This window comes from Phoxinus phoxinus (assembly GCF_949152265.1).
Source record: "Phoxinus phoxinus genome assembly, chromosome: 3".
NCBI lineage: Eukaryota > Metazoa > Chordata > Actinopteri > Cypriniformes > Leuciscidae > Phoxinus > Phoxinus phoxinus.
Genome location: NC_136878.1, coordinates 2,613,587 through 2,627,030, shown reverse-complemented (window position 1 = coordinate 2,627,030; position 13,444 = coordinate 2,613,587). Strand labels below are relative to the sequence as shown.

Below are 13,444 nucleotides of genomic sequence, written 5' to 3'. Positions count from 1 at the left end.
CTCTATTGCATGACAGCTGTGTTAAAAGTAAAACATGTTGAAAATTTTGTTAAACAATTTAATTACGCTAATAAGCACTAGACTGATTCAATCATCTGAATTGAGCTTTATAGCAGAATTTGAATTCGGCTCATATTTGCATAGTTTGCATCATTCATTCTGCTATTTTCCACTGTCACGCTCCTTTTAAAGGAGTTATAGGCATAAAATCCTGAGGGAAATTATGATTTAGTGTATTGATCATGACTTGAGCAAGTTTATAATAAGATCAAAACATCAAAATAACACGAAACACATCAGCAATGACACTCGTTCAGCCTTTATCAGGGTTTTCACTCGCTTTGCATTTATTCAAATTCAAAAAAGCTGAAAACAAATCAGGTCGTTTCACTGCAATTAAAATCTGACTTTCACTCTTGTGCTGTTTAATATATTGATGCTTATAAATACTGAAATATCTAAGATAATAACAAATAAAATATATACACATTTTAACTGTAGATATTCAAAGCATGTGTATTTAATTAGCATACAAATACCATTACAATTAAAGTCAGAATTTTGCAATATTTGCATGCAATATTAACTTAAAACTTGAAATCACACAAAAGCAAAACTTTCTTTAATAATTCATACCATTTTTTTAAATGTTATAAAAAAAGAGTTTTGTTTTTTGATATATTGTTCATATTATGATGTCATGCTCATATGCTGATGAATCCTGCCTGTCATCTGTGGATCATATAATAACAACCAAAAAGTAAAATCTGAATGATTATGTAAAAGCGTAACGTAGAGGTGTGATGTAGTGTGAAAGTGTCCTACCTAAAGCAGCGGCGGCGGCTGTTTCACGAGTCTTGCTCTGCTGTCACGTTCTGATCTGTACCCTGCTGTACAGAGGACTCAATGTTATTCACCATTACAAAGTAACATCATCTGTCTCTGGGGCAACCTGAGATTCTAGTGAACACACACTTAAAGATTATATTTGTTTTATTTCAAATATTGGAGGTTTGATTTTGCAGTTCACAGATTTTTTTTTTTCATTTTAAGGAATTCTGATTGTGTTTTCTTGCGGGATGAGTAAATGCTCACATCTAGTTTAGAACTAGCCATCAATTTACTCACGACAGAAGAGCTGTCAGTCAATAAATGGGAAAACAAAGTAACTTGCATTAATTATTTGAAAAAATAACTCAGAAATGTTGTTGTAAATAAATTTATAATGCGTTATTTTACTAGTTACTTGAAAAAAGTGATCTGACTACATAACTTGCGTTACTTGTAATGCGTTACACACAGAGTATTCTCAGAAGATAATTTACTCAGAAGAGATATTACTGAATGAGCTCATTGTTTCTGCATTAAATTATTACATTGTTTAAATAAATTAATTTTTCTCTAACTGTGATTTTGTATATGGACATTTCTGAAATCCATAACTTAGACAGTTACCTCTGATAATAGATCACTGTAAATTGTAACTCATGCATTTTCTGTAAAGCTGCTTTGAAATGATGTGTTGTGAAAAGCACTATAGAAATAAATGTGAATTGAATTAAAGACCAGCAGAGAAGACACCATTAACCTTTTGTGAGGACTCCAGAGATGCTGAATGGTTTTCTTTGAGCTGCTGGACTCCTGGATCGTCCAGCTCATGTTCCTCTGGCTCTAGTTTGATGAGCGGAGTGATGACAGACGGACGCTCGTCTCTCTCCGCCGGTAAAGAGCAGAGCGGAGGACTGGAGGAGTGCAGGGGCTTCACTGGGGTTCCCACGCGGACTATGTGGACGTCAGGCAGACCCTGGAGCTCGTCCACCATCTGGAAGACTCTGTCCAGGTTCACGTCGCCTCTCTGGGTCTCAGGCGTACCGTGCGCTGCCCAGTGTGAGGACTGGACGCTGTTGTGATGCTGGCTCACTGAGTAGTTCTGCTAGAGTAATGAGAATGAACATCTTTAAAATGCTGTGTGTGTGTGTGTGTTGGGTAAGTTTAGGGGATGGGTTAGTGTGTGTGCGTATGTGTGTGTGTGTGTGTTGTAGGTTTAGGGGTCGGGTTAGTGTGTGTGTGTGTGTTGGGTAGGCTTAGGGGTCAGGCTAGTGTGTGTGAGTGTTGTGTGTGTGTGTGTGTTGGGTAAGTTTAGGGGACGGGTTATTCACGAGTTCACACTTACAAATAAGTTAGATAGAATAAATGGCATACATATTTGGCGTGCTGTCCGAGGAGAGGGCTCCGGGCTCGGTATTCGGCCCGAACCCAGAGTACTCCCCCCGTATTGCTGGTTTAGGAAGTAACCAGGCGAGTGTGAGGAGACGGGGGTGGTGGAGGGATGCTGAAAAACTGTCGAGGAACGTTGGTGAGTCAAATGAGTATGTATATAGGTCTCCACTCATGCTGATTGGATAGAAATGTTGATTACTGATTGTTGACAGCTGGTTGGAATGATGTGATAATTGGATCAATTATTTGAACGTGCTCCTCCCGAACTTTGTAAATAAAACATCGTGTGTGTGTGTGTGTGTGTGTGTGTGTGTGTGTGTGTGTGTGAGTGTGAGTGAGTGTGTGTGTGTGTGTGTGTGTGTGTGTGTGTGTGTGTGTGTGTGTGTGTGTGTGTGTGTGTGTGTGTGTGTGTGTGTTTAAATATGACAATGACATTTGACTTGGCAGGTTTCATGCGATTCATAACTTATGAATATTGAGAGTAATATGCCACAAACATTTTTTACAGATTCACTCAGTAATTGTTCAGTGAGACATAGTTATTTGTGAATATGAATGATCAGAAAGATGTGCAATAATGTTTGTCAACATATCAACTGTGTAATGGGTCTCACCGGGTAATAAGCATAATGTGCATATGATGTCTGATCTCCACCTGTTCGATCTGCTTCCATAAAGCCAGCAGTGCAACCCTGACAAACTACACACACACACACACACACACACACACACACACGCACACACACACACCAGTACAGTACATTTATAAGCTAACAGAAACACAAGAGTAAGCATCAGTTTCATCTTCGATGTTTCTCCTAAAAGTTCTAAGGAGAAATGCAAGAATTTTTATTAATCTGACGTTTGATTGCAGACGTTGGCAAATCTGAGATAATCTGACATAGTTGAGATCTCCTAAACTCAAGACACATATGAGATTACTGTTTCTGAAGACAAGCCTCTGTTTGCTCTCACTGCTGTCTAGAGGAAATAATGGAAAAATGTGTTTTGCTTCCTGCAGAAAATACACTGAAAACACTGATTCAAGATGAATTTATGCAATGTTGCAAATATAGTAAATCTAAGTTTGTACCTGGCGAGTAAAATCCAGGAGGATAGGACAGGTGATGTGGGATATATTTAGTCTCCTGTGCTGGGAACAGGGCAGTGGGACTGGACTGAACTCTATGAGGAGCGCTGTAGGGATACGAGCGGATCACAGACACCGGGATGCCTTTGTTCGGGTAGAAAGGAGGCGCATCGCTGCAAGGAAAGATCCAGGAGTGCGGCGGGATCAGGCTCCCGTCAAACCCCTTCAGCTGATGGGATACGCCACTGATGTGCTGGTAGGGGTGTGCAGAACCTAAGATATGAGTATGAAGAACTTGTTGAGTATAGTTAGTAGAACATTCAAAGATTTAAAGCAACAGAATTTAAATTTACCTGATATCCAGGGGGCGTAACGCAACCTAGTTTTATGAGAGACTGCAGAGACTGTGTGGGTGGAGCTTGATGTCCAGCTCCGCCCCCCTGGACATAATGGGAGGAGCTAGGCGGTCCAACCACACCATTATAACCAGGGTTTGAAATGAACACCCGCCAAATGCGGGTAAAAATCAATGGTGGCGGGTGACGCTGTCAAATCACTAGCCAATTTGGTGTGTTACTTATAATGTTTATGCTGGGAAGTTCGTGTAAGACACATCTGCGCAGATTTAGAGCAAAAACTCAACTCGTGAGTCATCATGATATATTAAATACCGCATATTGCCCAGAATCTGCGCATATCTGGCTTACTTGAACACACACGTCACTACACTTTATCATACTTCCGGTGAAACTGGAAAAATTAGAATATGGTGCAAAAAAAGTTCATTTATTTCAGTAATTCAACTTAAAAGGTGAAACTAATATATTATATAGACTCATTACATGCAAAGTGAGATATTTCAAGCCTTTATTTGTTATAATTTTGATGATTATGGCTTACAGCTTATGAAAACCTTTTCACAATATTCTAATTATGGGGTTTTCATAATCATAAGCCATAATCATCAAAATTATAACAAATAAAGGCTTGAAATATCTCACTTTGCATGTAATGAGTCTATATTATATATTAGTTTCACCTTTTAAGTTGAATTACTGAACTATTTTGCATGGTTTCACCATGTGTATGAGTCATAAAAGCTTGATTTATCAAATATGATACAAAGAATTTTAGTCTATTATTTCATATGTCAGACTTTACAGGGTAAAGAATTACACTTCTATGTGTAGACTAGTAACTCATCCAGACATGATGACTTTATAAATGTTTGATTAGTATTACTGACCTGTGTTCTCTGTGTCTGTGGGGTTTTGCGGAGGCTGGTGATGGCCTCGACTCGGGGGTCGACAGGTCACCTCCTCTCCGGCCTGGATCTTGGCCTTGTTGCTGATGGTCAGCCTCTTCAGATGGACCAGAAGTTCTGGCCGACCCTGTTTGAAGAAGGGATTGTGGAAGTGGTGCAGGTTTCGGTGTCTGTCTTTGGACGGGCCGTCGAACAGCTTCCGGAAGCCGTACAGGTTGAGCTGTCGGATGAAGCTGGTGAAGTTGCTGGTCTTGAAGAGTTTAACGTCTTGTTTGACCGGTGACAGCAGTTCGTCCTCGAAACGCTGCTGGTCCACAATCAGACCGTCTCCATTTGGGCTCCAGAAGACCGAGTTGTTCTGGGGGTCGTTTGTCAAACACCATAACTTAGCTGGAAAGTTATTGTAGTTAATGTGGACTTTGAGAAGAGACTGATCAAACTCCATAGCCATGTTCAGTGAAAATCAAATCAAATAATCTCTCATTTCATGACCTGCAGATGATGGAAACTACATAAACATCACTAAAATATCAACATAAACAGCACTATATAACAATAACACATGTTTATGTCATTAGTTCATAATAGATCATTAGAAATATTGGTAACACTTTACAATGGGGTTACATTTGTTAACTAGCAATGAAAAATACTATTCTAAAATATTACATCAAATCAAATCTTATACATCAAATAAAATGTTGTATCTGTTATCATTATTTAATGGACCAGAGTTACCATGAAGTAACAGTTGTATGTTAATTAATGTTAAGAAAGATAAATAAATAAAAACGTATTACTAACGTTAATTGTTAACTGATGATAATTAGTGAGACCTTACTGTAAAGTGTTACTAAAATATTCAATAGATTAAACAAATTATCATAGTAATAGTATACACAACAACACATGTATATTATCAACATATATTAAACTTTGTTAATGAAAATTGATCAATTAATGTCTACGTTTCTTTATATATTTACCATCTCCTCCAAGAACCGTTACTGGAACCGTTATGCGCGTTCACATAGAACACATTTAAACCGCATCAGAATGAGGCTCGCGCGACCTCTATAACGTCAGTTAACAGCGACCTCTAACGGCTGTTGTGATCACTGTAGTTTAAATCAGTTTGAAACAAATTTTGTTATAAACAATATTATTAAATACTTTAAAAAAACAGTATAGAATTATTTGGCTTTGTGTTTATATTAATTATGTCAATCCATTCCAACAATTCTGTGCAACTCTGTGAGACTCTTATTTTGTGTTCTTATTGGAACGTAGCAGCTCATTGGTCTCAACCATAAACGGGTCTCGACTCTCAACACAAGCTAGACATTTAAATTCAACTTCGCGACAGAATTAAATAAATATATATATATATATACAACACAATACACACATAAGAATATTATTCCACGGTAATTATATGAATACAAATAAATAAATAACAAATATTTCAGGTCACGATCACGCGGCGCATATGTGTGACGTCATTAAGCGGCGTCGAATGTGCGGTTGTGGCTAGCAAGCGCCAACAACAAACAATCGTTGTTCCGAGGCATCTATTAAGATTATTTTTTGCTTAATTTCCAGTATATTGCGTTAAAGCGACAGGAATGTCTCTGGAGACTGTCCCGAAAGATCTGCGCCATTTGAGAGCGTGTCTGTTGTGCTCTCTTGTCAAGGTAAAATTAGACATTTATGATAACAGATGTTTTATCATTGGCATATATTCATATATAAATGTTTAGATACTAGAGCAGATAAGTACAAGAACAAGATCATTAACAAAACGGTTTTTATACATATAAACATCATTCTGCCTCTTACAGTCATAAAATGTACAGTATACTGTTAGATACAGTCATAGCTTTGTTAATCATAGGTAACGTTAGCATCACAATTACTACTAGTAGTTAACGGGGACTGTGGCTAATGCTTGTTTGCTGAACATCATCTCATCTTCTCTGGTTTCAGACTATTGATCAGTTCGAGTATGACGGATGTGACAACTGTGAATCATATCTGCAGATGAAGGGCAACCGGGAGATGGTTTATGAATGCACGAGCTCTTCTTTTGATGGGTGAAGAATAGTTAAATAGTCTTTTACTCTCCCTAATGTTGGTCTAAACCTGTATGGCTCGCTTGCTTTCTTCTTCTTCATAAATAAATAGAATATGTGGTGATTCACACTTTAATAGCACCATCAAATAATAAATACAGAATCACACTGGTCTGTAAAGTTACGGGTGTGTTAGAGATGAACTTTAGTTTGAAGGATTTCAATGTTGGATTTCATTTAAACACTAATGTGTCTTGTCTTCTTCATTGCAGTGTCATTGCTATGATGAGTCCAGAGGACAGTTGGGTGGCAAAATGGCAACGGATCGGTGAGTATTTAATTTACAATTACTCATTTAGCAGACACTTTTATCCAAAGCGACTTACAAATGAAGCGAGAAATAGAAGTGAGCATATGTGACCCTGGATCACAAACCCAGTCTGGAGCCGCACGGGTATATCTGTGGCAATAGCAACTATACATTGTATGGGTCAAAATTATACATTTTTCTTTTATGCCAAAAATCATTAGGATATTAAGATCAAGTTCCATGAAGATATTTAGTAAATGTCCTGCCGTAAATATATAAAACATGTATTTTTGTGAGTGAATGCTGCACAATCGTGAACATAAATGCACAACTTTAAAGGAGATTTTCTCAATGTTTACATTTTTTTGTTCCCTCAGATTCCAGATTTTCAATAGTTGTGTCTCGACCATAGATATGTCACTAGTTTCATAGTAATAAACAGGAACATAAAAGTGTTAAAGGGATAGTTCACCCAAAACTGAAAATTATCCTATAACTTACTCACCGTCAAGCCATCCTAGATGTACAGTATATGACTTTCTTCTTTCAGCCAAACACAATCAGAGATATATAAAAAAATGGCTCTTCCAAGCTTTATAATAGGAGTGAAGAAAGATTTTGAAGCCCAAAAAAGCACATCCATCCATCATAAAAGTAATCCACACGACTCCAGGGGGTTAATAAAGACCTTCTGAAGCAAAGTATAAAAAATATCCATATTTATTACTTTATAAACGCATGGCTTCATTTCAAAAGGTATTTATTAACCCAGTGTGTATGGAATGATAACTGGGCTTCAAAAACGCGGGCTCTTTTCACTGCCATTATATTATTCTGATATAACTCTGATTGTGTTTGGCTGAAAGAAGAAAGACTGTAGGATGGCTTGATGGGGAGTAAATTATGGGATAATTTTCAATCTTGGGTGAATTAACCCTTCAATATTGCAAAGTTCTTCAGTTATGAATGACATTTTTTTTATTGTTGTGTGGTTGTCTCTTGTATTGTGTTTGTACCTTGTCTAAAGATCATTTTCTACCCCTATGGGGATGGACAATAAAGCTTTTTTGAATTTTAATTGAATTTTAATTTGAAACAAATACAGTTCCAGCTGTAAAGCAGCTCTAATAATAAAACAATATCAGTATCATTATTCAGCTCAATAACAGTGTGAATGTTGCAAAGTTCATCAATTATGAAGAACTCAGTTCAACGATAAAGAAGCTCTATACATGATTATAGTCATCATTATTCAGCTGTTGGTTCAGTTCACTAATGTTCATCAGTTATGAAATGAGTTCAGTACAGTGCTGTTGTTTAGCCTGAATCAGACTGACTTCAGTTCAATAATGTCCGTGTGTTTCTCAGGTAACTTCAAGCCAGGTGTGTATGCAGTGACCGTAACGGGTCGGTTACCTCCAGGTGAGTGTCAGATTTTGATCTTATGGCTCTCTCGTGACTGCAATAAAGGTGTGTGTGTGTGTGTGTGTGTGTGTGTGTGTGTGTGTGTGTGTGTGTGTGTGTGTTCAATCAAAACGTTGGCATGTAAAGAATATCGCTTTGAAATGACTCACGAGTGTGATTTTGTTGTGTGTCAGGTGTGGTACGAGAACTGAAGAGCAGAGGCGTCATCTACCGCTCCAGAGACACGGCTGTTAAAACATGAACAGTTCACACACACACACACACACACACACACAATCAGCTGTTTTAATGACCGCTGCTCTACTATTGTCTATTTCATTTATTGTTTTATAATTTTCTTTTCTACTTGCATTACATTAGTATTTAGAGTGCATTTGATGATGGATAAATGATTTGATTATTCCATGTAAAGGATTAAAAATTAAAGTTTTATAAACAGCATTTTGTGTTTTTTAACAGTTTTTCTCAATTGTTTACACATTTTCTGAAAGCATGCCTCATATTCTCAGAACTCTACACACAAATCAAAAAACACACACACAATGGGCAAAACCCCTCAATTCTCCCGCAAAATGAAACTTTACATTCAAAACAATGTTATTTCTTCTCAAATGACACACACAAACCATGATATGAATAGACATTTATAAGAAGCAGTTGAACACTGATGTGCTCAATGTAAAACTCTTCTTGTCCATTCATCATAATGACTTAAGCCATTTTTTGTTCAGTGTTACGCTTACGGTACATACATAAGTGTGTTGTAAAATATTTGAGAATATAGTCTTTTTAAAAGACACCACGAGAGGGCGCTGTCACTCTTCAAACTCCTGCTGACAGAAATAAAGCATCCGAAACCAAAGCACATACTATAGAGGAGGGAAAACTGTGACAAAACAAGTATGTAGTGTACAGATAGGCATAAAGTACTGGATGATCTACTACTTCCAGTGAGCTTCTGAAGTGTGCAAATGATGGACAGTTTACTATCCCATGAGGCCACGGGAGAAAACAAGTACGTCCAGAAGACATTCATACTATAAAGAACATGCTTTTTAGCAGTCGTGAAGTACAGTAGTCAACATTTGAAGTGGATCAGAAAAGTTCATCACAGTTGTTCTAAGACAATAACAGGTATTGTTCAAAATTCATAACTTTGATGAGAGGTTTTGATCCACTTGTGATTTCAGACGCAGCCGTAACAGAATTAAGAGCTTTATATCGTGGTTAGTGATCTGACCTGCACTGAACTTCTGCATGTGACTAAATGCATCTATGCAATGGACATGATGGCTTTAATGGCCCACCTTGTTCATCAGGAAAGGAGCGCTGTAACTCTCATAACCGACTGGACTTGGAGGATGAGAAAACTCTTCAATTGGAGGAACCCGAGCCATATTTAGGGCCCGCTTTTACCTAAAAACATACAACTTTTTTTTTCGCATTACTATATCATACTTACTTGATTGAGAATGAAGCTGCTCTAGAAGGCCTACAACATGGCAATATGATAATAATACAAATTACTGTAAATCTGATCACATAAGAGTGAAAAATTTAACTATGTAAGCATTAATACATCATTTAAATGTATTTTTTTTATTAGTGCAAGCAGATTTGGGCATGAAGTTTAACCCTGTGTTGAAAACCCTATAACACTTCTGGTGTTTCTGGGCAAAAATGAAGGCCTGTGATCAATCAGTTTCAAAAATAAATACAAAATCTGTCCTAATTTAAAGAAAACAAGTTTAAAAAGATCCAATATTTGGTGATAAAATAGCATACGAGATTTATAAGCTGAACACCACAAGTGTGATTGTGCCATTTTGTACAAAATAAAAGCATTTCAAAACAAATTTTGAAACACACTAGTGTGATTCAACTAGTAAGCACACTAGTGTGATAAACAGTGCACATTGTTTTCAGATTTTATGTAAAATCGACAAAATAATCCACACAATTTCACTCAAAAACTGAGATATGCAAGCTCAGATAAATGAGGAAAAGAAATATAAAACCAGTCCTAACTGAAAGACAACAAGCGGACAAAAAGATTGAATCCGATATTTGGTCATGATGCAGCATAATGAGAGATTCATGAGCTATTTTTTGTAGGCCGGTCATTTTTGACCAGGAACACCAGTGTGGAAAAAACCTACAAAAAATATTTTTTTTAAATTTGGGAAGTTGTTAGTTCAATGCAATAACATTTACTAGCATTTTCAGACACGGGAAAATCCTCTCCAGGTCAAAATAACCCGAACACAACATGAGGGTTAAGATAATACACTCTCTAAAAAATGCTGGGTTATAAACATCCCAAGTTGGGTTGAAAATGGACAAACTCAGCGAATGGGTTGTTTTAAGGTTGGGTTAAATGTTTTGCCCAACCTGCTGGGTAGTTTTATTTAACTTAACTATTGTTTAAAAAATACTGTATTTCTTTCTTAAAATGAACCTGAAGTATGTTGAAAATGAACATTTATTAATAAGTTTAATAAATAATAATTAACCAATAAACATTTAATACCTTTTGATTATTATTGTTGCCTCTAGTTAATACACTCTAAGAAATGCTGGTTTGTTTTAACCCAATTTTGGGTCAAATATGGACAAACCCAAACGTTGGATCAAAAATGCAATTTAAAAATGTAACCCAATGGCTGGGTTTGTCCACATTTGACCCAAAATTGGGTTAAAACAACCCAGCATTTTTTAGAGTGTATGTGTGTGATTTTTAATTTCCCAATCTTGTTTTATGTTCATTTTAAACCAGCCATATAGTAATTTTTAAACAATAGTTGTGTTAAATAAAACTTTCTAGCACGTTTAACCCAACCGCTGTGTTTGTCCATTTTCAACCCAACTTGGGTTGTTTTTAACCTAGCATTTTTTAGAGTGTAAAAGTGCCCAACCTGCTGGGTAGTTTTATTTAACTTAACTATTGTTTAAAAAATACTGTATCTATTTCTTAAAATGAACCTGAAGTATGTTGAAAATGAACATTTATTAATAAGTTTAATGAATAATAATTAACCAATAAACATTTAATACACTCTAAAAAATACAGGGTTTTTTTTACCCAATTTTGGGTCAAATATGGACAAACCCAAACGTTGGATCAAAAATGCAATTTAAAAATTTAACCCAATGGTTGGGTTTGTCCATATTTGACCCAAATTTTGGGTTAAAACAACCCAGCATTTTTTAGAGTGTACCTTTTGATTATTATTGTTGCCTCTAGTTAATATGTGTGTGATTTTTAATTTCCCAATCTGTTTTGTGTTAATTTTTAAACAATATATTGTGTTAAATAAAACTTTCTAGCACGTTGGGCAAACTTTTAACCCAACCGCTGGGTTTGTCCATTTTTAACCCATCTTGGGTTGTTTTTAACCCAGCATTTTTTAGAGTGGTGTCATGTAACATGCAACACTGATGCACAGCTGTCAATCACTCAAGAGTCTTTGTGCATTCACATCATAAACTCTGTGATTAATTAATCGAGTTATAGTGTCTCTCTAGAATCGTCATCACTCTAAAAAGTGCTGGGTTGTTTCAACCCAATTTCGGGTCAAATATGGACAAACCCAAACATTGGGGTAAAAATGTAATTTAAAAATTTAACCCAATGGCTGGGTTTGTCCATATTTGACCCAAAATTGGGTTGAAACAACCCAGCATTTTTTCGAGTGTGGAGAAGCATCACTTCACATGAGAACAACAGTTACTGAGTGACTCATAAATGAGACTTCACAGTCATATCAGCCGTTCACTGCATCAGAAGAAACCTCTGATCAACAACAGATCTTTTACAGCCGTTTATTTGAAGATTGCTTTCTTGTTAACACCAGAACATAGTGCAATCTATAACAAAATGCTGGGTTGTTTGTTTCAACCCATGTTTGGGTCAAATATGGACAAACCCAACCGTTGGTTTACAATTTTTTAATTCATTATTGTCTATATTTGACCCAAACATGAGTTGAAACAACTCGTGTGTGTGTGTGTGTGTGTGTGTGTGTGTGTGTGTGTGTGTGTGTGTGTGTGTGTGTGTGTGTGTGTGTGTGTGTGTGTGTGTGTGTGTGTGTGTGTGTGTGTGTGTGTGTGTGTGTGTGTGTGTGTGTGCCAGTGTGTGGTGTTGTTTACTTGTCACACACTTCACGATGTCTGAATTACAACCAAAGTTAAATTCCAACAAAGAAAGCACGAGCAATGTTCACACACAAAAATAAGTTTGCATGGTTTGAAATGGTAAAACACAATAAAGAAAGTCCTGCAGCATTTGAGTTATACTTTATATCTAACGCAACGGTATTTTGAAGCATGACTCGAGTGAACACACACACACACACACACACGTAACACGTGCAGCCGACAGGAAGTGGCCTGTGCTCAAACTACATAAAGCTTCTATTTTTTAAAAGAGTGTTACATGGTGACATCAGTTTGATAAAGGTCTAAATGTCATTTTGAACATTGCCTGTGTGAAGTATGAAGATGATTTATGAGTGTGATCGAGTTCTGAATGAATCGTTTGATCATTTATCACGATGCTTGATCAACTAAAACGTAAAGCTGATTCAGAAACGCTATTTCCTTTGAGTCATCTGAATAATGTGCTTTATGATTATTACACAGGTCATTCATATCGATGGACGTCTGAGTGGAAATGAAACACTTTAAACACTGTTTATGGGTGAGTCTTATGAAACCTGTCAAAAAGTAAACTATGTGACCCTGTGATTTGATTTCTTCTATCATTTCTTCTCATTTGTAAGTCGCTTTGGATAAAAGTATGAATGATTAAACACTCTAAAAAATGCTGGGTTGTTTTAACCCAAGTTTGGGTCAAATATGGACAAACCCAAACGTTGGGTTACATTTTTAAATTGCATTTTTAATCCAATGTTTGGGTTTGTCCATGTTTGACCCAAAATTGGGTTAAAACAACCCAGCATTTGTAACATATAAATGTCTTTACTGTCACTTTTGATCAATTTAACGCATCCTTGCTGAATAAAAGTATTTCTTTAATTTCTTTCCAAAATACATTCTTACTG

The 13,444-nt window shown here is 36.5% G+C and overlaps 2 protein-coding genes across 3 annotated transcripts; one reads left to right on the top strand and one right to left on the bottom strand.

Annotated features, from left to right (window-relative positions):
- Positions 1 to 387: 387 nt before the first annotated feature.
- On the bottom strand, positions 388 to 5,061 carry hsf5 (heat shock transcription factor family member 5). Of its 2 annotated transcripts, none has more exons than XM_079607694.1 (6): positions 4,557 to 5,061; positions 3,314 to 3,583; positions 2,835 to 2,920; positions 1,589 to 1,933; positions 826 to 887; positions 388 to 732 (listed from the first exon to the last, which is right to left on the bottom strand). In XM_079607694.1, the coding sequence occupies exons 1-5, from the start codon at positions 5,023 to 5,025 to the stop codon at positions 849 to 851; spliced, it is 1,209 nt and encodes a 402-aa protein (XP_079463820.1). In that variant the 5' UTR covers positions 5,026 to 5,061; the 3' UTR covers positions 388 to 732; positions 826 to 848. The 2 variants fall into 2 exon arrangements, with proteins under 2 accessions (XP_079463820.1, XP_079463821.1); XM_079607695.1 differs by having other exon boundaries at positions 1,589 to 1,930.
- An 802-nt stretch (positions 5,062 to 5,863) lies between these two features.
- On the top strand, positions 5,864 to 8,888 carry supt4h1 (SPT4 homolog, DSIF elongation factor subunit). The gene is made up of 5 exons (XM_079607146.1): positions 5,864 to 6,268; positions 6,561 to 6,667; positions 6,919 to 6,974; positions 8,325 to 8,378; positions 8,555 to 8,888. Exons 1-5 carry the CDS (start codon positions 6,200 to 6,202, stop codon positions 8,620 to 8,622), a joined length of 354 nt encoding a protein of 117 aa, XP_079463272.1. The 5' UTR covers positions 5,864 to 6,199; the 3' UTR covers positions 8,623 to 8,888.
- Positions 8,889 to 13,444: the final 4,556 nt, after the last annotated feature.